General features: G+C 40.9%; 1 protein-coding gene across 1 annotated transcript in view; it reads right to left on the bottom strand.

The window, feature by feature from the left end:
• The window catches only part of FDXR (ferredoxin reductase), a 508,804-nt gene that overhangs the window by 167,658 nt on the left and 318,372 nt on the right, over positions 1-22,774 (bottom strand). Inside the window, exon 7 of the mRNA XM_044085176.1 lies at positions 14,445-14,552. Within this exon, the coding sequence (XP_043941111.1) occupies positions 14,445-14,552 (108 nt within the window). The remainder of the gene's footprint in view (positions 1-14,444; positions 14,553-22,774) is intronic.

Below are 22,774 nucleotides of genomic sequence, written 5' to 3'. Positions count from 1 at the left end.
GCACGCGCTAGCTTCAGTGCCATTTTAAGAGCGCAGCCAGAGAGTGAGCATGTATGAGTGAAATAGCTAGTCTGTTTATAAATTTATCTAAATTAAAGTTATTTAGCCTCAAAACTGATGTGTTTGTACATAATAAAGCTACTTGAACAGAACCCACAAAGACTAGTCTACTTTATCCTGACTGGACCAGCAACAATACCCTATTCAATCACAGCTTAACCACTGACTTTGTTCCTGCATAAAATGGAAAACAGCAACAGTTATTTCCCTCCACAAAGGTGGCTTAGCAACAGACCCAGGGAATTACAGACCTTTAAGTCTGACCAGCCTCACCAAATCCTCATTACTGACTACTTTTAGTACCCCATTTGGCAGTTATAGAGTCCTCAGGATGGCATTTCGAATAAATTCTACAAGTGAAGTCTTTCAGCGTGCAATGGAGCAATTTTTTTTCAGGTTATCCTTGTGCCATAATAGTAGAGGATTTATTGGTTGAAGGCAATGGTGACGCAGAACATGACAAAAACCTTAAGAAAGTTCTAGACAGAGCATGTGAAGTGAACTTATAGCTCAATTCTCTGAAGTGCAAATTCAGACTACCAGAAGTTACATATGTAGATAATTTGTTCACTAGCACTGGCTTACGACCAGACACATCTAAGCAAGCAGCAATTCTTGAGCTGCCAGCACCAGATAAGTACAAGCTCTACAAACTTTTCTTGGTATGGTCAACTATTTAGGCAAGTTTATACCAGACTTCAGTGAGTTGACAGCATCTTTGAGAGAGCTGATGTGCAAAAATGTTAATGGTCTTAGTTGGAACAGCACCAGAGAGCATTTGAAGACCTTAAGCATAAAATTGCCACCCCACCTATATTAAGATACTAAAACGTCAATAAACCAGTAACTCTTTCCTGTGATGCTTCAAAATTTGGCCTTAGCGCAGTTATTCTTCAAAAAGGCAGACCAGTAGCCTATGCACCTAGAAACTGTTACCCAAATTGAAATACAATATGCTCAGATTAAGAAAGAACTTTTGGTAATAGTATTTGCATGTCCAGTTTCATGTTTGTATCTGTGGCCGAGCTATTCAGATTGAAACTGATCAACAACCTCTAGTTAATATTCTAAAGAGGTCTATGCATTCAGCTCCAGCGAGATTACAAAGAATGATGCTCAAATTGCAAAAGTACAACTTCAAAATGGTCTATACAAAAGGCAAACTTCTTTATCTGACTGATACCTTACCCAGATCTCCCAGAAATACAATTTAACAGCTTCATGCAGAGAATTTTGACTTTGACATCATGAAGTGCACAATTTTTCCACCAGGAGACTTAATGAGCTGAGAGATCATACAAAGACTGATCCAATTTTGCAAAAGCTCAACCACTACATTAATGTTGGATGGCAGTCAAAGTAATCTAGTGCACCACCTGAAGTGCAAACTTATTTTCCTTACAGAAATAAGATGTTGATGGAAGATGGCATTAATTTCAAAGGTCCTAAAATTGTTGTTCCTGCTTCTTTACAACATAAATATATCCAGATTTTGCATCGTGGTCACCCAGGTTCCGAATATGCCAAAAGAAGAGTGAGAGAACTAGTACTTTGACCTTTTCTAGTAAAAGACCTTGATAAAGTACTTTCTTCTTGTTCGGTATGCAATACTACTAAACCGCATTTGTAAAAAGAACTACTTCAACTAAGTCAAGTTCCTGAACTACCTTGATAAACAGGAGCCACTAATATATTAGAGTAGAAGAATCAGCATTACTTAGTGTTGGCAGACTCTTATTCGAACTGGTTAGAGATTGATTTATTACCGAATCTAACATCCACTGCTGTTATCACCGAGTTGAAATGCCATTTCTCAGTCCATGGTAGTCCATACAAAGCTGATTCTGACAAAGATACTCAATTTACTAGTCGGTCGTTTCAGAAATTTGAAAAAGAATGGGACCTTGTACATGTTACTAGTAGTCCAAAATATCCACAGTCGAATAAACTAGGACTAGGTGAATGTATAGTACAGACTGCAAAGCAATTACTTGAGAGGTGAAAGCGTGATAATACCGAAATCTTTTTGAGTTATACGCCGTGACGATATACTTGGCTCACCTACTCAGAGACTTCTATCCAGGCAAACCAGAACACTGCCTATTAGTTCCAGTTTGTTGAGGCCAAAGCTAAAAGCAACAGGACAATTAGAGCCCAATTATTCAGAAAGCATTCTTTCCAGAAGTCCAGTTATGATAAATCGAGCTGATTTCTTCATCCATTGAAAGCAAGGCGAGACAGTGAGGATACAAACGGCGAAAGGTTTCGACCAGAGTGGTCAAATAACAGGTATATGTACCAAGCAGAGATCCTAATTTGTAGGATCTGAGGGTGTGGATTACAGGAGAAATCACAGATATCTTCTTCCTTTACCAGAATCGATACTGCAGCATTGTTCCTGTGATACAGACTCTAGACCTCAGTGCAATTCACACAATGTTCCTGTTACAGAAAGTGTCTTGACTTCTAGTTCCATATCTGATGATGTTCCTGATGTCCCCAAGGTTGAACATTCAGCAGAGACAGCCCTAGTTGCTGGACCCAATTCTAATTTCTATGTCACATGATTTGGTCATATTTCCAGAGCTAGTGTGAAATACACAGCAACCTGGACATAATTGTTTATCTGTATTTAATTCTGTATAACTGAATGACAAACAATTATCTGCATTGATTGCATGTCGATTAATGTCATTAATATTGCATGACTGATTTCTCAAAGAGGGAGGATGTAGAACAGTGTGTGCGCGCGCGTAGTACCTTTAAGAAGCATTTCAAGGTCGGCAAGTGTATATAAAACAGCAAGCACGTGGTAGCTTCAGTGCCAATTTGAGAGTGCAGCCAGTGAGTGATATGTATGAGGGAAATAGCAAGTTTGTTTATAAGTTTATCTAAGTTAAAGTTATTAAGCCTCAATCCTAATGTGTTTGTACATAATAAAGCGGTTTGAACAGGACCCACAAAGACTCATCTATTTTATCCTCACTGGACAAGCAACAGTACCCTAATTCAATCACAGCCTAACCACTGACTTTGTTCCTGCAGAATGAAAAACAGCAACAGTTATTCCCCTCCACAAAGGTAGCTTAGCAACAGACCCAGGGAATTATAGACCCTTAAATCTTACCAGCCTCATCTGTAAAGCCACAGAATGTATCCTCATGGACCTCATAAACAGACATAGGTGACCACAAAAGCATGGATCCAACCCAATATGGCTTCATCAAGGGCAGATCCTGCCTGCTAAACCTGGTGGATTTCTTCGAAAATGTGAGCAGGGCCACTAACTAGGGCAAATCTGTGCAAACACAGTATGCCTCAACTTGGCAAAGGCCTTTGACATAATCCCACACTGAGGCAATACCAATAAAATTAGTGAACTGAATGGAAACCCCTTTGCTGTAAGATGGATTGACAACTGTCTCACAAACCGGTCACACACTATTAAAGTGGGTGACTCCACATAAACCAGCAGACCGGTCACCAGCAAGATGCCACATGGGCCAGTGTTGGGCCCCCTACTGTTTGCTATGTACTTTTCAGAAGTTCAGTCCAAAACTAATGGGCTGTGGCTGACCAAGTCTGTGGACGATTGCAAACTGGATGCAATTACTGAATCCCCAGATGATGTCAGTATACTTCAGGAGGGTCTTATGCAGACCAGCGGCTGGTGTCTTAGTCACGGTCTCAAACTGAATGCAAAGAAATGCATCATCATCCCCTTTGGTAAAAACAATGTCCCTTCACACTGTCAAATTAACACCACCACCCTATGTACCTATGAAGTGATAAGAGATTTGGGACGATAAGGGGACTGTGAGCTTAACTTTTGACACCATGTGTTTACTGTAGTACGGAAGGCTTTCTACGTAGCACACTTGATTAGCAAAGGCATTGCCTGAAGAGCAAAGTAGGTTATAACCCTCTCCATACTTGTCACTAATCAGGCTCATCACAGAGTATAAAGCCCCCTTTGTCATGTACAGTACAAAGCACCAGCAGTAATTGGAGAGACCTCATAGGTTTCTAACTAAGAAGATCAAGGGACTCCAGCACATGCCTTACACAGACAGACTAATGTCCCTGTCACTATAATCCATATCATATAGACTTCTTAGAGGGGACTTATGCCGGACTTACACAGCAATCAACGACCCAAACCTAATGAATTTGCTGCACATCCATAAATCAAATGGGACTAAAGCTAACCATTCCGGGGACCTAAATATGGCCTGCAAACTTGAATAGGATGTGCTGGAGGGGCAGATTTGTCTCCCAGTGACTGCCACATCTTTGGAATATGCTGCCAATTCATGTGAAGCAGAGCATTTCTATGATGCAGTTCAAAAGGAACTTGAACAAGTGGAAGGCGTACTGTAAACTTACCAGGGATAGCTCCTACAATCCTCCTGGACATGAGCAGTCATTACTAAATGCAATTCTGGATACAGACTAGCGTATCTATGGTAATACATAGGGATGAATCAGTTAGGCTTGAAATGACCTCCAGGCCGATAGCCTAGTAACCTCCTATGATCCTATAAATGGGCACGTCACAGACTATGTAACTGACCACAGGCATGTGACAAGGGTGCCCGCTGTCCTCATTGCTGTTTGTTATAGCCACAGAATTCTTCATACTTTTTAATATAGGTATTAAGTATACCTTGCAGAGAGAAAAATCACCCAATTTCCAGAGTTTTATATGGTTTGCATAACATTTGTGTGTTATGGCTGTCCCAGCTTGAGAAGAACGTAAACAAGTCATTAGGAGTTGTTCAGAGTTAAATTGTATCTCAGAAATGGAATTAAATTAGAACAAAACTTACATCTTCCTGTTACCAGGAGCAGATATAACACTGACAGAGAATCCACAGAATGGGCTAAATGAAAAGGTGGCTTTAAAGTGCTATTATTTAGGGAACTGCAACAGGTAATCCAGGATGGGAGATTACTCCACACATTTGAAGGAAATGGAAGATCAATGACGAGTAATATAAATGAACATATATATAAGACACACATTTTCTACAAAGAATGAGGTGATTTAGATGGCAGGTGTCTGAATCATATTGTGGCTAGAAGGAATGATGCCTTAAACATACAGATCGAGAGGGAGTATCTTGAACATCCAATACCCCTAGATAAATCTTGAATAACATGAAGCAAGATTTAGCCACACCCCCTAACAATACTGTTCAATCTCAGCCTTCATATAGGTCCATATATGGACTGACTCAAAGCCCTGTAACTATACTCGGCATCCTACAACCTGCTAACAGGTGACTTGTGTCTGGCATATGAGGTTTTATCCAACCCCATTAATTATGAATTTACTATGTATCAGCAAGTCAAATGGCATCAGAAATACTCGGCCTAGGACTCTAAACCTTTTTTTGCAACATCAACAGAATAGTTTGGAGGGAAAGGTACATCTCACAGAGGATACCACTGCTATGTAATACATTCCCCATCTACATAAAATTCATCCTTGTTCATATTCAAGCACAACCTAGATCTATGGATGCAAAACAGAAAATTTACCCTAGGGGACTTCCCCCTGTACTATTAATGGATAAAGGCAATTCCTAATATGAAGGGACCCACACATGGAATAAATCATTTATCTATGGTATGATCCAGTTATTCTCATTACAATATATAATTATCGACAATGGGATGGGTAATGCCAGTCCGTGATAAAATGGGATAGGTTATTTCAAGCACAAAAAGGGAAACTAGGTAGGATTAAAATGGCCCTCAAGTGCAGCTAGTGTAGTACTTACTTATGAACCTATAAGAGGTATGGCTTAAAATGCTGGCTATACACTCAAACTGTGCATACCGCAATTTACCATGCTTAAACTTACACTTACGTGGCAGCATTCCTCGTGGAGATTTAAAAGGGGGTGGTCTACTGGGTCTGAACGATGGACATGTACAGCTATAGTAGCAGATTACTTTCACTTATTTAGTTAATGTCCATTCTCTAGTGCTATGTGGGATGTGGGATGTACTGACAGAAGCAACTAGAAGAACAAGAAGAATTCAGTTGCCAACAACACAGGATAGCAGCTTCTGGATTTTGGCCTTAACTCATCCAAAGTAAAATATAGATAAGGCTGCCTGGCTTTGGGTCAGGATTGTAGGCTTGTCCATATTGATAACCAAAATGTGTAAAATGTCTAGAGTGGAATGGCAACAAAAATTTCTACAGTTTACTTCTCAAATCTCAAAATGGACTCCAGTAGATATATATCACACAGTGGCAAGGTTGTTGGTCAATATTATTAGGCATGACCTGCTCACAAGCCTTTATGTGCTAAAAGGAGCAAGTTAGATGGGTAGTAAGGTGTGTCTGTCAGAAGATCTCTGTACTAGCCAGTGATGTACATGAATCAGCATAATTAGGAAGGAGAACTTATATGACACTGTACAGTTTCTGAGGATAACCATGGATGTCAGTAAAAAAACTACAGGGATCACAATCAGAAACCTGGAACTCAGCATGACAACCATCATATTTATCAGTCTTTGCATGTAGATGGAAGGAGAAGGAGAACCTTCAGCACTTATAAGATAAACCTGGAAAAGACTAAATGCTTCATTTTACAAATGTGCAAACGATACCAAGTTCTTATAGGTTTATAAGTTTTTACTAGGATATTGAGTTGTGAGGATCTTTAGAGGCCTAGACCTTCCCATGAAGCTTTTAGTCCTTATAATTTAAGTATGAATAACACAGAGCCGGGCAGAACATTTAAATGTTACCCCTTTCCATAAGGGACAAGGGTGCTACACCAGAGGTGAATTTGTGGGTTCCCATCCATTTGTCCAGATTAAGTTTGAATACAGTAAGGGATGTATTTTCTTTTCTAACTTTTGTTCATATGGAAAGAAATGTAATAATTAAGTGATGTATTTTGAATTGTGGTAGGAAATGGGAGTATGCTGTAACCATGATGCAGAACATAGAAATGTGTTAATGCAAGTTTAGTTTTGGTGGGAATTGTCAAGATTGTTGTGTGTATAGTAAAGTATTAAGTTTTATTACTGGAAGGCAAGTGGTGGAAGTGTAAAAAATGTTCAAGAAAGACTGGTACTTAAAAAAAATTAAATAAAGCTCATATAACACTTCTTGCAAGTATGTTGGTATAGAATTTTGGCTGTAAGGATTATAAATGTGCAATGTAAACATGTGACACTCAAATTACCTAAATGATAAGTTCTGTGCAAGCTCATCTTAAGTCTGTATTACTTAGAAAAGGTATTTTATCATGTAAATCAATTTCAAACACATACTTTTACAATTATGACAAACTGCACACTATAGATGCACTGAACTAACAAAGGTTAACATTTGACAGTTTTCATCAGAATGATGTAGCATAGAGTTTGGAAATATTCTATTTTGGATATGCCTTTCATTAAAATGATTCATACCAAGTGTTTATGATCATTAATGTTTTTATCCTCACTAAAATGTCATTTCAAGGGTTTTTCAGCTTGATGTGGAGGTTATGTGACACAGAATTTGAACATAACTACATATTTTTGATCATGTTCATGTGTACAAAAGTGTAGATGCATTACAAATACTGGGTTAAAATCTTCTTTCTGGATTCAGGAATTTAGACTTAAGATGGCAGTTCACTATTCTGTAAAAATCAGATAAATCACTTTCATAATGGAAGTTTTAGGGTTCACACTGTAATCCTTGCAAAGATAAAACCTGTATATCACAGTCTACCAGCTTATGTTAACCAGTATTAGGATAAGCATATTTTCTAGGGTCTATGTTCAGCTACCAAAAAGATAAATCTGTGAAAGGCTAAATGTCGAACGTAAAACATTACCGAACACGTATAATTTTGAAAAATCATTCACTGAATGGCCATAGTTGGACAACATTGTGAACGCAACCAATCAAGGTGGGGGGAATCACACGCCACCATACCTCCCAACCGTACCAAATTACTCAGTTTTTACTGAGTTTTGGGGTCCAAATAATGGCACCCCTTCATTTTCGAATTTTTCCCAGCTTTTTTAAAATGTTTTTTTCACTTTCTGAGCTGACGTCATCACATGCAAGGTGACGTCAGCTCCATCAGCCTGTCGGAATTGAGATCAAGGACTCACGTGCACACATTTCCAGCAATTACTAGAGAGCGGGAAGCTGGAAACATTTATTTTATGCTGGCTGCTTTCTGTTGCAAGCGAGAAGGACTGCTGGGGATTTAACTTTCTGTTGCAAGCAGGAAGGACTGCTGTACATTTATTTTATGTTGGCTGCTTTCTGTTGTAAGCAGGAAGGACTGCTGGAAATGGTATTCAAATTATTTCATGTCTGCAGAGCTTCTGAGGTATCTTGTGTGTGTGTGTGTGTGTGTGTGTGTGTGTGTGTGTGTGTGTGTGTGTGTGTGTGTGTGTGTGTGTGTGTGTGTGTGTGTGTGTGTAAATGCCCCAGGTGAATACACCTGGTGGCTAGAGATGCACTCATTCAGGCTCAAACCCTGTACCTTGGGTACAGGTAAAAAGAGCCTGAAGTCCCTGGCCACCACCACTTGTGAATTTATGCCTCATATTTTGTTCTGTTCCTCATAAAATCCGTGTTTTTCAGGATTTTTGTGGCAAATCACTGAAGGATTGAATTCACTAAATAATGACAGGCATTTGAATTTCAAACTTCATATTCTTCAGAAAATAAATGGTAACACACAATCTTTTATTCTAGCAATTTTCTAAGTTTATAAGATCAGCATTTGAAACTTGCCCCTATTTTGGGGCTGCATTCCCCCATTATTGGCTTTGTCCAGTTTTTTTTTTGTGCTAAGAGGTTGAGAGCTATGGTGAGAATTGAGAAATGAATTCACTAAATGATAGCCATTTGAGTTTCAGTCTTTATATCTTTCAGGACACTGCTGATTTGGCATAGTGGTATGTTGCTCTGACTGTACTGCACAGGGTCCTGGGTTCAAGTCTTGGCAGTAAAATGCATGGTGGTAACATAACAGTTTATTCTAGCAACTTTCCAAAATTATACATGCAATGTTTAAAATGTGTCCTTGGTTTTTGGCCTTTTGTCCCACCCCACCCCCAAAAAAAACCCTGAAATTGAAAATAAGTGCGAAAAGCTTGCAAGATGCCTATGGCTTACACTACTGTCTCTCTCTCCACACACATATATATATATATATATATATATATATATATATATATATATATATATATATGTCTATAGAGAGAGAGAGATATGTATATGTATATATATATATATATATATATATATATATATATATATATATATACATACATACACACACACACACACACACACACACACACACATTGTGTGTGGAAGTAGAATTTTATATTTTATGATGGAAATGTTCTGAATTGGACAGTTTTGTCATTATTGGTTCATGCGTTTTGTTTCATTGCCTACTGCAAAAAAATTTCAAATAAATTTAAAATGCGCTCTAAGTCTAACAAGTATGCTGTATTATACAAGGAATGTAATTTAATAAAGTCAGGAAGGTGCATCAAAGAAGACATGTAAGTTCCTTGTTTTGAGTGCAAGGGGCCTATGATTTGAAAACAGCCCAAACGTAATCTTTATCCACCACTGGCCAGAAGCATTTTCTTTGGATGTGGTGTGGGTTTCAATGCTGCTTCAATGAATGTGAGTTTCAAGGGCAGATATGTTTTAATGCAAAGTCTATTTTCATTGTGAGACAGTATTGCTTTGTTTAGCAGATGTCTATTGGTGTTTGTGCATTATGCTATAGAATGTAAAAATAAAATCTAAATAATCACTGCAGAAGTAAAGCAGTATGTACACATTTGTGCTTATAGTAAATTGAATGAAATAGCCAGGTAATGGGACACTGGAATGGCTGCAGGAGGACTCTGGTGCCATATTTTGGTTGTCTTGGGTTCATAGATTAGTACTAGGCTAACTGCTCTTGTGAGCCATTTTAAGCCTAGCCAATTATCCCTTGTGAGACTCAAACCCTGTACCTTGTGTTTGTAAATCAAACAACTTAACCATTAGGCCACCCTCCCAACTCTATGTTCTTCAGTTTGCGTTTGAAGGTTGGTATCCCGCAATTCCTTTGGAGTGGGCAGGGTTACGTAATTATGTATGCAAATTTATCAGGGTACAGATTTGTATCTATTTTTCATATGGATCTTGTCCAGAGTTTTGATATATATTTGATATATATATATATATATATATATATATATATATATATATATATATATCACTGGGGATGCCCTGGATAAATGGTGAGGGTTGCATCAGGAAGGGCATCCGGTGTAAAATTTTGCCAAATCATACGTGCAGACAACAGTACAGATATACATACCAGATCAATCGAAGTCCAGGTTAACAACGACCTCCACCAGTACTGTTGGCCAACAGGGTGCTGGCAGAAATTGGGCTACTGTTGGCCGAAGGAGGAGAAGAGGGGGAATGCATGCCCGAAGGCAGGTAAAGGCTAGGACTGTGATAGTGAGGGTCAGAACTTTGAATGTTGGCAGTATGACTGGTATAGGGAGAGAGCTAGCTGATATGATGGACCAAAGGAAGGTTGGTATACTGTGCATGCAAGAGACCAGATTGAAGGGGAGCAAGGCTAGGTGTATTGCAGGCGGTTTCAAATTGTTTTATCATGGTGTGGATGGGAGAAGAAATGGAGTAGGCATTATCCTGAAGGAACAGTATGCTAAGAATGTTTTGGAGGTGAAAAGGAGTTAGTTCGGATAGAATAATGTTTATGAAGCTGGAAATTGATAGTGTAATAATGAATGTTGTTAGTGCATATGCTACACAAGTTGGGTGTGTGATGGATGAGAAAGAAAAAATTTGGAGTGAGTTGGATGAAGTGGTGATGACTGTACCCAAAGGTGAGAGACTGGTGATTGGAGCAGATTTCAATGGGCATGTTGGTGAAGGGAACAGAGGGGATGAGGAAGTGATGGGTAGGTATGGTGTTAAGCAAAGGAATGCAGAAGGTCAGATGGTAGTGGATTTTGCGAAAAGGATGGATATGCATGTGATGAATACATATTTTAACAAGAGGGAGGAGCATAGGGTGACATACAAGAGTGGAGGAAGATGCACCCTGGTGGATTATATCTTATGTAGAAGGGACAGTCTGAAGGAGATGGGAGACTGTAAAGTGGTGGCAGGGGAAAGTGTAGTTAGGCAGCATAGGATGGTGGTTTCTATGACAGTGGTGATCAAGAAGAGGATGAGTGTGAGGGCAGCACCAAGGATCAAATAGTGGAAATTGAAAAAGGGTAATTGTGAGGTGATGTTCAGGGAAGAGTTAAGGCAGGCACTGGGTGGCAGTGAAGAGTTACCAAATAGCTGGGTAACTATAGCAGAGCTAGTAAGAGAGATGGCTAGAAAGGTGCTTGGTGTGACATCTGGAAAGAGAAAGGAGGACAAGGAGACCTGGTGGTGGAATGAAGAAGTACAGGGGAGTATACAGAGAAAGAGGTTGATGAGGAAGAAGTGGGATTGTCAGAGAGATGAAGAAAGTAGACAAGAGTATAAGGAGATGAGGTGCATGGCAAAGAGAGAGGTGGTGAAGGCTAAGGATAAGGCGTATGAAGAGTTGTATAAAAGGTTGGACACTAAGGAGGGAGAAAAGGACCTGTACCGATTGGCTAGACAGAGGGACCGAGCTAGTAAAGATGTGCAGCAGGTAAGGGTGATAAAGGATAATGAGGGAAACGTACTCACAAGCGAGGAGAATGTGTTGACCAGATGGAAAGAGTACTTTGAGGGGCTGATGAATGAAGAAAATGAGAGGGAGAGAAGGTTATATGATGTGCGGATAGTGAATCATGAAGTGAAGTGGATTAGCAAGGAGGAAGTAAGGATAGCTATGAAGAACGGAAAGGCTGTTGGCCCAGATGACATACCTATGGAAGCGTGGAGGTGTTTAGATTAAATGGCAGTGGAGTTTTTAACTAGATTGTTTAATGAAATCTTGGACAGTGAGAGGATGCCTGAGGAATGGAGAAAAAGTGTTTTGGTACCGATTTTTAAGAATAATGGTGATGTGCAGAGCTGTAGTAACTACAGAGGGATTAAATTGATCAGTCACAGCATGAAGTTATGGGAAAGAGTAGTGAAAGCTAGGTTAAGAAGGGAGGTGATGATTAGTGATCAGCAGTATGGTTTCATACCAGGAAAGAGCACTACAGATGCGATGTTTGCTCTGAGAGTGTTGATGGAGAAGTACAGAGAAGGTCAGAAGGAGTTGCATTGTGTCTTTGTCGATTTAGAGAAAGCATATGCCTAGAGAGGAGTTGTGGTATTGTATGAGGAAGTTGGGAGTGTCAGAGAATTACGCAAGAATGGTACAGGATATGTACGAGGGTAGTGTGACAGCGGTGAGGTCTGCGGTGGGAGTGACAAATGCGTTTAAGGTGGAGGTGGGATTACATCAAGGATCAGCTCTGAGCCCTTTCTTATTTGCAATGGTGATGGACAGGTTTGACAGACGAGATCAGGCAGGAGTCCCCGTGGACTATGATGTTTGCAGATGACATTGTGATCTTTAGTGAGAGTAGGGAACAGGTGGAGGAGACCCTGGAGAGGGGGAGATATGCTCTAGAGAGAAGAGGAATGAAGGTCAGCAGGACTAAGACAGAATACATGTGTGTGAATGAGAGGGAGAATAGAGAAATGGTGAGGATGGAGGGAGTAGAGGTGGCGAAGGTGGATGAGTTTAAGTCCTTGGGATCAACAGTTCAGAGTAATGGTGAGTGTGGGAGAGATGAAGAAGACAGTACAGGCAGGATGGAGTGGGTGAAGAAGAGTGTCAGGAGTGATTTGTGACAGACTAGTACCAGTAAGAGTGAAAGGGAAGGTCTACAAGAGGGTAGTGAGACCAGCTATGTTATATGGGTTGGAGACAGTGGCACTGACAAAAAGGCAGGAGTCAGAGCTTGACGTGGCAGAATTGAAGATGTTTTTGCACTGGGTGTGATGAGGACGGACAGTCAGCCCAAGTTGGAAGGTTTGGAGACAAAGCCAGAGAGGCAATATTATGTTGGTTTGGACATGTGCTGAGGAGGGATGTAGAGTACATTGGGGAAAAAGATACTAAGGATGAAGCTGCCAGGTAACAGGAAAAGAGGAAGGCCTAAGATAAGGTTTATGGATGTGGTGAGAGAGGACATGCAGGTGGTTGGTGTGTGACACAGAAAGATGCAGAGGACAAGAAGAAATGGAAACAGTTGATCTGCTGTGGCGACCTCTAACGGGAAGCAGCCAAAAGAGGAAGATATAGATATATATATATATATATATATATATATATACACACACACACACACACACACACACACACATACATATATACACATATATCAACTCCGTGATCATAGTACAGTGGAGAAAAGGGCAAACTTAAAAGGTTTCCTTCACTTACCTTATGTATCTCATTACTTCCTGGTTGTTGGCCAACTATAGCCATTCGATGAATGATTTTTCAGAGTTATACATGTTTAGATATTTTACATTCCTTATTTAGCCACTTGTGGATATGTCTTTTTGGTAGCCGAAAATGGACCCTATTTTCTATTGCCATTCTAATGCATTTAAAGGCTTACAAACTAAGAAATTTGAAAAGTATTTTGTTAAATGGGCAACAACGTAGAAGCTTCTGCTTCATATCTTGGTAAATAAATAATACTTCAGATTGTGATTATGTTGTAGCTGTCCCTGATCATTTCGTGGTGCTTTATATATAACCAATTTTTATTTGTATATTAAGGTTGACTATTTAGTTCTCTGCTATGGACTGTCGCATATCACTTCATCTTCCTTTTCTGTGCTGTTGCACTGAGTCTCTTAGCAAAAAATCTCCTCTTTGCAGTTTTGCATTAATTTCATACAGTTCTTTGTTGTATGATTTTCAATGCTTTTTCATTCAATTATGCTTCTTTTTATCCAACTGTGATGCTTTTGTAAAATAATAAAAAAAAATTTTCACAACTGCGAGTGAGATGCTTTGTCTAGTATGACCTATTGAAGGTTAATGAGAATTGCGTCCCTATTAGAAGACTTAACATGACCATTCCTTTCGAAAAACCTGGCATTAATGAGCCTAGATCCAGTTCAGTGAAACAGATTTGAATAAGAGTGCCTCCAGCTCTGGTTAAGTGTTGTAAGCCAACAATCACCCTAACAAAGATGAGCATTTTAACAAGATTACTAGCTTATACCTGAAACTTATAACCTTTCACTGTACAAAGAGACAGCAAAAGGAAAAGACTTAAATTTATATTTATTTTCATGACTTTAATGCCAGGCTCCAAAATCAAAAAACAGTCAGATAGTCCTTTTAAGTACAGTTTACCTTAATAGTGAAAGCTACTTGAAGAGGTCCTCTACGTCCAACAAGAATGATTCTCTTTACCTTACTAGCAGCTATGGCATCCAGAGAGGTACTGGTGATGTCAGTTTTCTGCAAGAAACAAGATATCATATGACAGGTATTTATAAGAGTAAAGTTACATACACAAAAAGGGTGGGGTGGCATCTAAATGGTGAAGAATCAACCTGACAGTGAAACACGTTAAAATGTTAATTAAAAATTTAGTTCTGAGCAGTGTGAAAATGGCATAATTTTCATCTTTTCACCAATAAAACTCACCCTCTCTGTATCTGGCACAGTACAGTAAGAAAAATTTTGGTGAATACATCTTCATATATGGTATACAACGACAAGGTGTCATCTAGGCTCATACAGTACTCTATACGCAGATTGTACTATAATGTAATCTCATCGATACTTGCCATTTCAAATGCTGTCGGTACTCCATAACAATGGTCATGACTCTCTAGGCCACCATCCATCATGAGTAAATCCTTCAACATAGGTTAGTGGCAGTACTACCCAGCCATTTTACCATAGAATCACATCCATAATCATCCCTTCCCAGCTTGGACTCCATTAACCACAGATGTAAACTGTTAAATGTGAGGCTATGACACAGTAATGTTTGTGCAATTTAGTTGGAAGAGCTAGTTTGTGTCAGAGAGAGGGATTATTTTTGGAGGAAGTTTATGAAATAAAACGTCTGATTCTCTCAATTCTCTCTGCTGCTGGTATCAGCAACCCATTTCAAACTTCATAGGGCCAGATGATCAGTAATATGCGGATTGAAGTCTTTACCAGAAGCGTGCCAAGTGATGTCTTACCAGAAGCATGTCTGTATCATCATCACTGCTATGACACATTCTATAGACAACCTGCACAATACAACTGAGGTAGGCATAATGACAATATCACTGCAGGTGATAGATGTTGGAGCTTGTCTTGCTGTACATGAAAGCAATGTACAGTACACTGTGCAGCTCTGTTACAGATCAGTACCAAGTATATAAAGCAAACAGGTCAAAGGCTAATAGTTCTGGGTGATTTTATCAAATTATGCAATTATGTTGCAAATGTACAAGTAGTTGGGCAACTCCATTTCATTCCTGTATGTAAAGCACGTCACCAAGGAAGTCTCTCATATGTATTCAGTCATCTCTGTATTCTACCCACAATTCACTGCTTCAACTAGATATGATGTAATGCAAACTGGTTACTGTTGTTCACAGATGTGATGTTAAATATGGAAGCTACACTGTACAGGCCAAACAAGCAATCACTAGTTAACACATACATGTGGCTAGTATGTTATACTCCTTCAGTCCCAAGTATTGCACAACTGCTCAAAAACACCAGCACATTCACCAACAGACAGAAATGTCAGAAACTGCTTGTTTTACATTGGGGAGAGTTTTCATGCTTCCCATATGGATGGGAAGCATGCACTCTGCATCGTCTATGTAACAGTAACACTAACACTGATGCATGTTAAGACTTCTGACTCTGCAGCAGGCAGGTCTTACTTAAAAGTACAGTTTTGTACCTACCATAAATGTAGATGTTCGAGTGTATACCCTGCTGCAATCATCACACTTGGGTTATCCTGCCGTCAGGCAGTCCCGCAGTCGGCCTGAATTCCAAAGTCTTGGTCCGGCGTTGGTTGCTGTCGCTTCTTCCCTGACGTCAGTGCGCCAGGGGTATATAAGAGGCATCCAACTCCATTTTCTTCAGTAGTTTTTCTTGCCCCAGATGTCAGGTGCCCCCCCAAAAGGTGGACAGTAGATAGTACCAAAACTAAAACATTAGCACAAGCAAAACATCCCTCCAGCTATAAGCAAATACACCACAAAGTTTGTATCAGATTTTGAGGTACTGAAAGGTTTTAGTTAGGTCAGAGGGGATGGAGGGAGGGTAACCTGGACTGCAGCAGGGTATACACTCGAACATCTACATTTATGGTAGGTACAAAACTGTACTATGTTCATCGTGTTACCCTGCTGCAGTCATCACACATGGGTAGAATCCCAAAGCTAAGGATGGGAGGTGGAGTCAAACAGGGTTAGAGGAGGCTAGAAGGCCCTGCAAAACTGCAGTGCCAAAGCCAGCTCTAGTCTTAGAGTAAAGTGGTAAGTGATAGTGTTTGGTGAAGGTGTGTACTGAACTCCAAGTTGCAGCTTCCAGAATATCCTTGGTGGGCACCCTCCTGAGGAAGGCTGTAGATGTAGCTGCTGCCCTGGTGGAGTGGGACCTAATGGTAGCAGGAACTTGTTTCCCATGGTGGGTGTAGCAAAAACGTATGCAATGTCCTATCCATTTGGAAATGGTCTGTTTTGAGATAGCCTTTCCTTGTGATGATGTAGCATAGGATACAGCTCAGATTTTCTGAAAACCTTAGTTTTATTCAAGTAGTAACGTAGCTGCCTGTGAATGTCCAAGGAATGCAGGAGTCTTTCTCCTTTGTTCTGCGGATTTGGAAAGAAGGCGGGTAAATGGATGGTTTGATTTAGAGCCACACTGGATACCACCTTAGGCATAAAGGAGGGGTTAGTTCGTAGAGAAACTCTGTCTTGATGAAAAATGAGGAAAGGCTCTACCGCCATTAGAGCCTGAAGCTCTCAGACTCTTCTGGCTGAAGTAATTGCTAGCAGCAGGGCAGTCTTCCATGATACAAACTTTAAGTCAGCTGAGAAAGCTGGCTCAAAAGGAGGTAGCTTAAGTTTTTCTAGAACAAAATTGAGGTCCCAAGTTGGTGTTGGTGCTCTCCTGGGAGAGCCTAATGTTTTTGGCCCCTCTGAGAAACTGCCTTAAGAGTGGATGTGAAAATAAGGGAGGATCTGTGTTGTAGTGAGCTGAAATAGCTGAGGCGTGGATTTTAATAAATGAAAAAGAAAGCCCTTTGTGTAACATCTCAGTTAAATATTGTAGAATCTGAGGTATGTCTGGCAGAAGGGTATTTTGGCCTTTAGCTTGGTTCCAGGCGCAAAACCTTTTCCATTTGTCTGAGTAGGCTTTCCTGGTGCTGGGCCTCCTGGCCTCCAGAATAACATCCATAACAGCTTGTGAAAGAGGAGCTGGTTGGTTGCTTATGAGATTTGCCATGCAGCCACATTTAAGGTTTTGAGCTGGCTGTGTAGAATCTGACTGTCTTGCTGTGTGAGCAGATGAGAAATTTGTGGTAAAATCCATGGTGGGCCCTGGGCCATATTCCTTAATAGTGGGTACCAGTGCTGGCGTGGCCAGTCTGGGGCAATGAGTATAATTCGGGGTCTCTCCATCCTGACTTTCAGCAGCACCTTTGTGAGAAGGGGCAATGGGGGGAAGGCATATACTGACAGCATTTTCCAAATGAATGAGAGTGCGTCCACTTTCGAAGCTTGATGGTGAAATGTCCTTGTGCAAAATTTTGTTAGCTGATCGTTTTGGGGGCTGACAAACAGGTCTATGTCTGGGTGTCCCCATTTTTGAGTTATCATTGCAAATACTTGTGGATCCAGTTTCCACTTGTGGGGATCCATGATGTTTCTGCTTAGGTCGTCTGCCAATGTGTTCTTTTTTCCTGGCAGGAATTGAGCTTGTAATTGAACTTGGTAAGCCAGTGCTGTTTTCCACAAGGTCATTGCTTGCCTGCATAGAGGGTAGGAGTGTGTACCCCCCTTGTTTGTTTATGTACCACATTACCGTGGTGTTGTCTGTCCTTATTATAAGCTGTCCTGGATGTAAGAGGTCCTTGAAGGCTGTCAGGGCATTCTGTACAGCTAGCATTTCTTTTTGACTGATGTGCAGATTTCTTTGATCTGCAGTCCATATGCCTTGAACGCACCGTCCTGCCATGTGTGCCCCCCAGGCGTAGTCCAATGCATCTGTTGTCATAGTTTGCCTGGCTGGGGGTAAGGTGAAAGGCTGACCCTTGTTGACGTGCCATGCCTGTGACCACCATAGAAACTCCTGTTGAAGGCAGGGAATGAGAGGTATCATTGTTTCCAAGCTGTGGCTGTGTTGAGTCCATACGCTTTTTAGGTACCATTGTAATTTCCTCATATGCAGTTTTGCAAATGGTATTAGTAGTATGAAAGATGCCATGAAGCCCAAGGCCTGCAGAATTTTTCTTGCAGGGAGTTGGGACTTTGTTGAATTGTTTTGAAGTACTGAGTTAGTTGTAGTTGTTTGTTTGGCGTCAGGTAAGCCATCTGGGCCGTTGTATTCAAGCTGGCACCCAGGAATGTCATATTTTGTGAGGGCACTAGTTTTGATTTCTTTTTGTTTACTGTGTACCCCAGGCAACTTAGGTGTTTTACAAAAGCCAGATGATGTAAGAGAGTGTCCTTGCTTTCTGCTTGGATGAGGCAATTGTCCAGGTATGGATATATGTGAATTCCTCTTTGTCTGCAGTATGCAATTACTAGTGCCAGGCATTTTGTGAAAACCCTGGGCGCAGTAGATAAGCCAAAAGGCAGTGCAGAGAATTGGTAATGGGTTGAACCTGCAATGAAACAAAGGTATCTTCTGCAATTTTGTCTGATAGGGACATGCAGGTATGCCTCCTTGAGGTCCAACGTTACTAGCCAAGCTTTCTTGCCCAACATGGGAAGAAGCTGCTGTAGTGTTAGCATCTTGAATTTGGGTACTTGCAGGAAGGTGTTTAGAATAGAAAGGTCCAGAATGGGTCTCCAAGCATTGTCCTTTCTGGGGACTAGAAAGAGCCTTGAGTAAAATCCTTGGCCTTGCTCCTGTGTAGGTACCAGTTGAATGGCTCTCATGTCCAAGAGAGCTGTAATTTGTTTTTGTGCCTCTGCCCATTGATTTTGTGGCAGGTTTGGCATGCCTTTTATCCTTGGCACGGTGTGGAAATGGAGTCTGTATCCTTGTGAGATAATGTCTAGGACCCATTTGTCCTTTGTGATGATGCACCAGTTGTCTGCAAAAAGTGCTAATTTTCCTCCCAAGGGAGCTGCCAAGAGAGTTCTGCTTGGCAGTTTGAGGTTTAAGTCATTGTGTTTGCCTTCTAGTAGTTTGGGACCTGTCTTCTCCTCCCTTCTGTGTTGCAGTGCCCCATTGGCGAGGTTTGTAAGGGATTTGTGCTTGTCCTCTGCCCCTTGGGAACCTGTATTTACCCCTCTGTGGTCTGTCATAGGTTATAGGTTAGTACTAAGCTAACTGCCCTTGCGAGACATTTTAAGCCTAGCCAATTATCCCTTGTGAGATTCAAACCCTGCACCTTGTGTTTGTAAGGCAAACACCTTAACCATTAGGCCACCCTCCCAACCTAGGTGTCAGAAGCTGGAAAGGACCAATTTTTTGTTGGCCAAATTCTGCTGAAGTGTGGGGGCTGTACCTGTAAGACATCTTTGACCGTCTGCATAGATTTTGCCTTATCCTCCATTTTCTTTAAAACCTCTTCTGCTTTAACCCCAAATAACACATCCTGCTGTAAGGATGCATCCTTTAACATGATCAGGCAGAGTTTGTTCCTTTAACCAAGCATGCCTACGTAGAACAGACCCAGTAACAGCTGCTCTACAGGAAGCTTCCAAGGAATCAAATCCACATTGGAAAGTATGTTTGCCCACCTATTCAGCTGCATGCAACAGATTCTGCATTTCCTTGAAAGCAGACTGTTGAGGGTGCGTGCTCATCTTTTGTTTTATTTGAGACATTAGGAATTGATTGACAATTTAGTGCTCTCATAGCCAGAGTAGCTGAGGTGTAAACCTTCTTCCCCCACCTATCTAGTTGCTCTGGAGTCCCTTTCAGAGGGTACAGGATTTTTGGCCATAGAAGCCTTAGCCCCTTTGGGACCCTGGGAGATTGTCTCTGGATCAGCAACAGGGATTTTGAAAAGGAATTTGTGTGAGTCAGGCACTCTACAGTATCTATCTGGTTTGGCTGGAGCAGGAGGTAGAGAATCTGGATTTAGACTAGATTCTAAATAGACATCATCCACAATGTCTAAAACTGGGGGGATTAGCAAGTGGTCTGTGCTGGGGGAGTAAAAGAAACTCTCGAAGCCTTTTCTTTAAGTCGGAGTAGTCCTGACCTTCCCAGTGGAAATGTTCCCTCATGGTATGTAAGGTTTCCCCAAAGGAATAGTCTTCAGGGGGAGAAGCTGAGGGAATGGAATCTTCAGCACCAGAATCTTCATAAAGGGGAAAGGAGTAATCCTGTTCCTCAGAGGAGCCTGCGGAAATAGACACTTGATCAGAGGAGGCATAATCCTCCTCTTGTCTAGGCCTTTTGTCGGGGGGGGGGGGGGTTGGGAACCCCTGATTAAGGAAATCAAATCTTCAGCCATTTTAAGCATCTGTTTCTTAGGCATGGGGCCTTGAACTGGAGACAGAAGTGCAGTCTTTTTTGGTTTTAGAGAAGTCTTAAGCTTAGCATAAGATTTTATGGTAAGAGTAGTCGGTCTGAAGACACCTTCTGAAACCGAAGGTGTTTCTACAGCACCGGCTTCTCCTTCTGCAATGTCGTCGGTAGGGCCTAAAGAAAATGGCTGCGTCAGCCTAGAACTCTCTGCTAGAGAATCTGAAGCGGTCTGGGGTTCCGATTCTGCGGTAGCCAGGGGCTGCGTAGGTGCCTCACTGAAAACCGGAGGACTGGCCCAGCCGAGGCCTCGGTGTCTGGCTTGGATCTAGGCTGCCTGTCTTTATCTTTGCGTTTTTTTATGCACGCCGGTAGTCGGTTGCTCCAACGGCATAGTGTAATTAAATTTCCTACCGTAGTGTCGTGCGAAATCAAAGCGTCGCTTTCTAGTTCGCTTAGCGAACCTAGCACAAAACCAACAACCAGTGATGTCGTGGTCTGGGTCTAGGCAAGGTATACAACAAGAATGAAAGTCCTTATGAGGTATGTGCTTCCCACAAGAAATGCAATTGTTAACTTTTTCTGACATCGGACTGAGGCAAGAAAAGGTTCCCCAATAGGGTACTTAGCTTTGAAGACTTCGGACTGAAACTCTATTCAAAAATCTCAGGTATCGGCCGACCGGCACTTGCGAACTGCTTCTGCTTTGGGCACCGCGCGGCAAGAAAGACTTAAGAAAATGGCGTTGGATGCCTCTTATATACCCCTGGTGCACTGACGTCAGGGAAGAAGCGACAGCAACCGACGCCGGACCAAGACTTTGGAATTCGGGCCAACTGCGGGACCGCCTGACGGCAGGATAACCCAAGTGTGATGACTGCAGCAGGGTAAAACGGTGAACATCAGTCATATACACGATGACAAGACCCACCCCTCCCAATCAATCAAAACTCTACAGAACTGTACAATCCCAATATAAAATGCAGAAGACTGTACAGAAAGATGTAGTAGCAGCAAAGGGATCCACATATACTAAGATCTGCTTTCCTTATAGAAATTATAACTTAAATTCCCTAGGCGTATTATAATCACCTGAATCACTGCAAGTTATTCTGGTGTAGAACCAATTGTATCACATTTATGCATTTCTTAATCCTGCCTCCTCATAAGACCAGACAGTGGAACAGACCACTGAATTTTACTAAATTCAGTCTAGCATGAAAGATCCTTAGACACGGGCAGTAATAATAGTTAAATAGGCTCTTCTGCATTTTAAAAAGATAAAGTGAGCTTAATTGTCGAATAAATAAAGGTAACCTGTTCCACAGATAAACCACAAAACCTCCTGTCTGTCCACAAACCTATCAAATCTGCTGGGCATTGTCTGCACTCATACCATGTTACTAAGGCCCAGGACAATACCCTCCCACTCATCCTTCTAAACCATTTTGAAAGACTGAAACGCTGTCTCTGTTCTTGCTCAACACCAGGATAAACTATATCCCTAAATGTGCACAAATATATATTTATACCTTACATCTCCTTACTCTCCCTTCTTCACTAACTTTCTTACTACCATAAGTCTGCTTTTCACGCACTTCGTACTGCAATTCCTGTTTGTACTATATTACGTTACCTTTAATTTCTCTATAAACTGGCTAAAATGTTTCTAAATATTAATCATTGTCATATAGCTTGTATCTATTCTTAATCAATGTCTTCATATTATGTCTAATTTTGTATAATTAAACTTAATTTGTTTTTTGTATTATTTTTAAAAACTAAAATTATTAATCTTAAAATGTTTTGTATTACTTTGGAGCTTTTCTCCTTAGACCTCTGATGAAAATGGGTTCCTACTCAGTCAGACTTTCAAAGTAATCAAATGTCAATCAATGAATCAATAATAGAAAAGAGACCAAGGCTCTCAAGTCTAGAATGGTATGAACTACAATCAGTCTCCATAATTCTCTTTGTAAACTTGTGTTGTATACCTTCAAGTAGGAGTA

The sequence above is a fragment of the Protopterus annectens genome, chromosome 10.part0 (assembly GCF_019279795.1).
Source record: "Protopterus annectens isolate FY-2018-M chromosome 10.part0, PAN1.0, whole genome shotgun sequence".
Classification (NCBI taxonomy): domain Eukaryota; kingdom Metazoa; phylum Chordata; order Ceratodontiformes; family Protopteridae; genus Protopterus; species Protopterus annectens.
The sequence above is the reverse complement of the archived record's forward strand: the minus strand, read 5'-3'. Positions and strand labels throughout refer to the sequence as shown.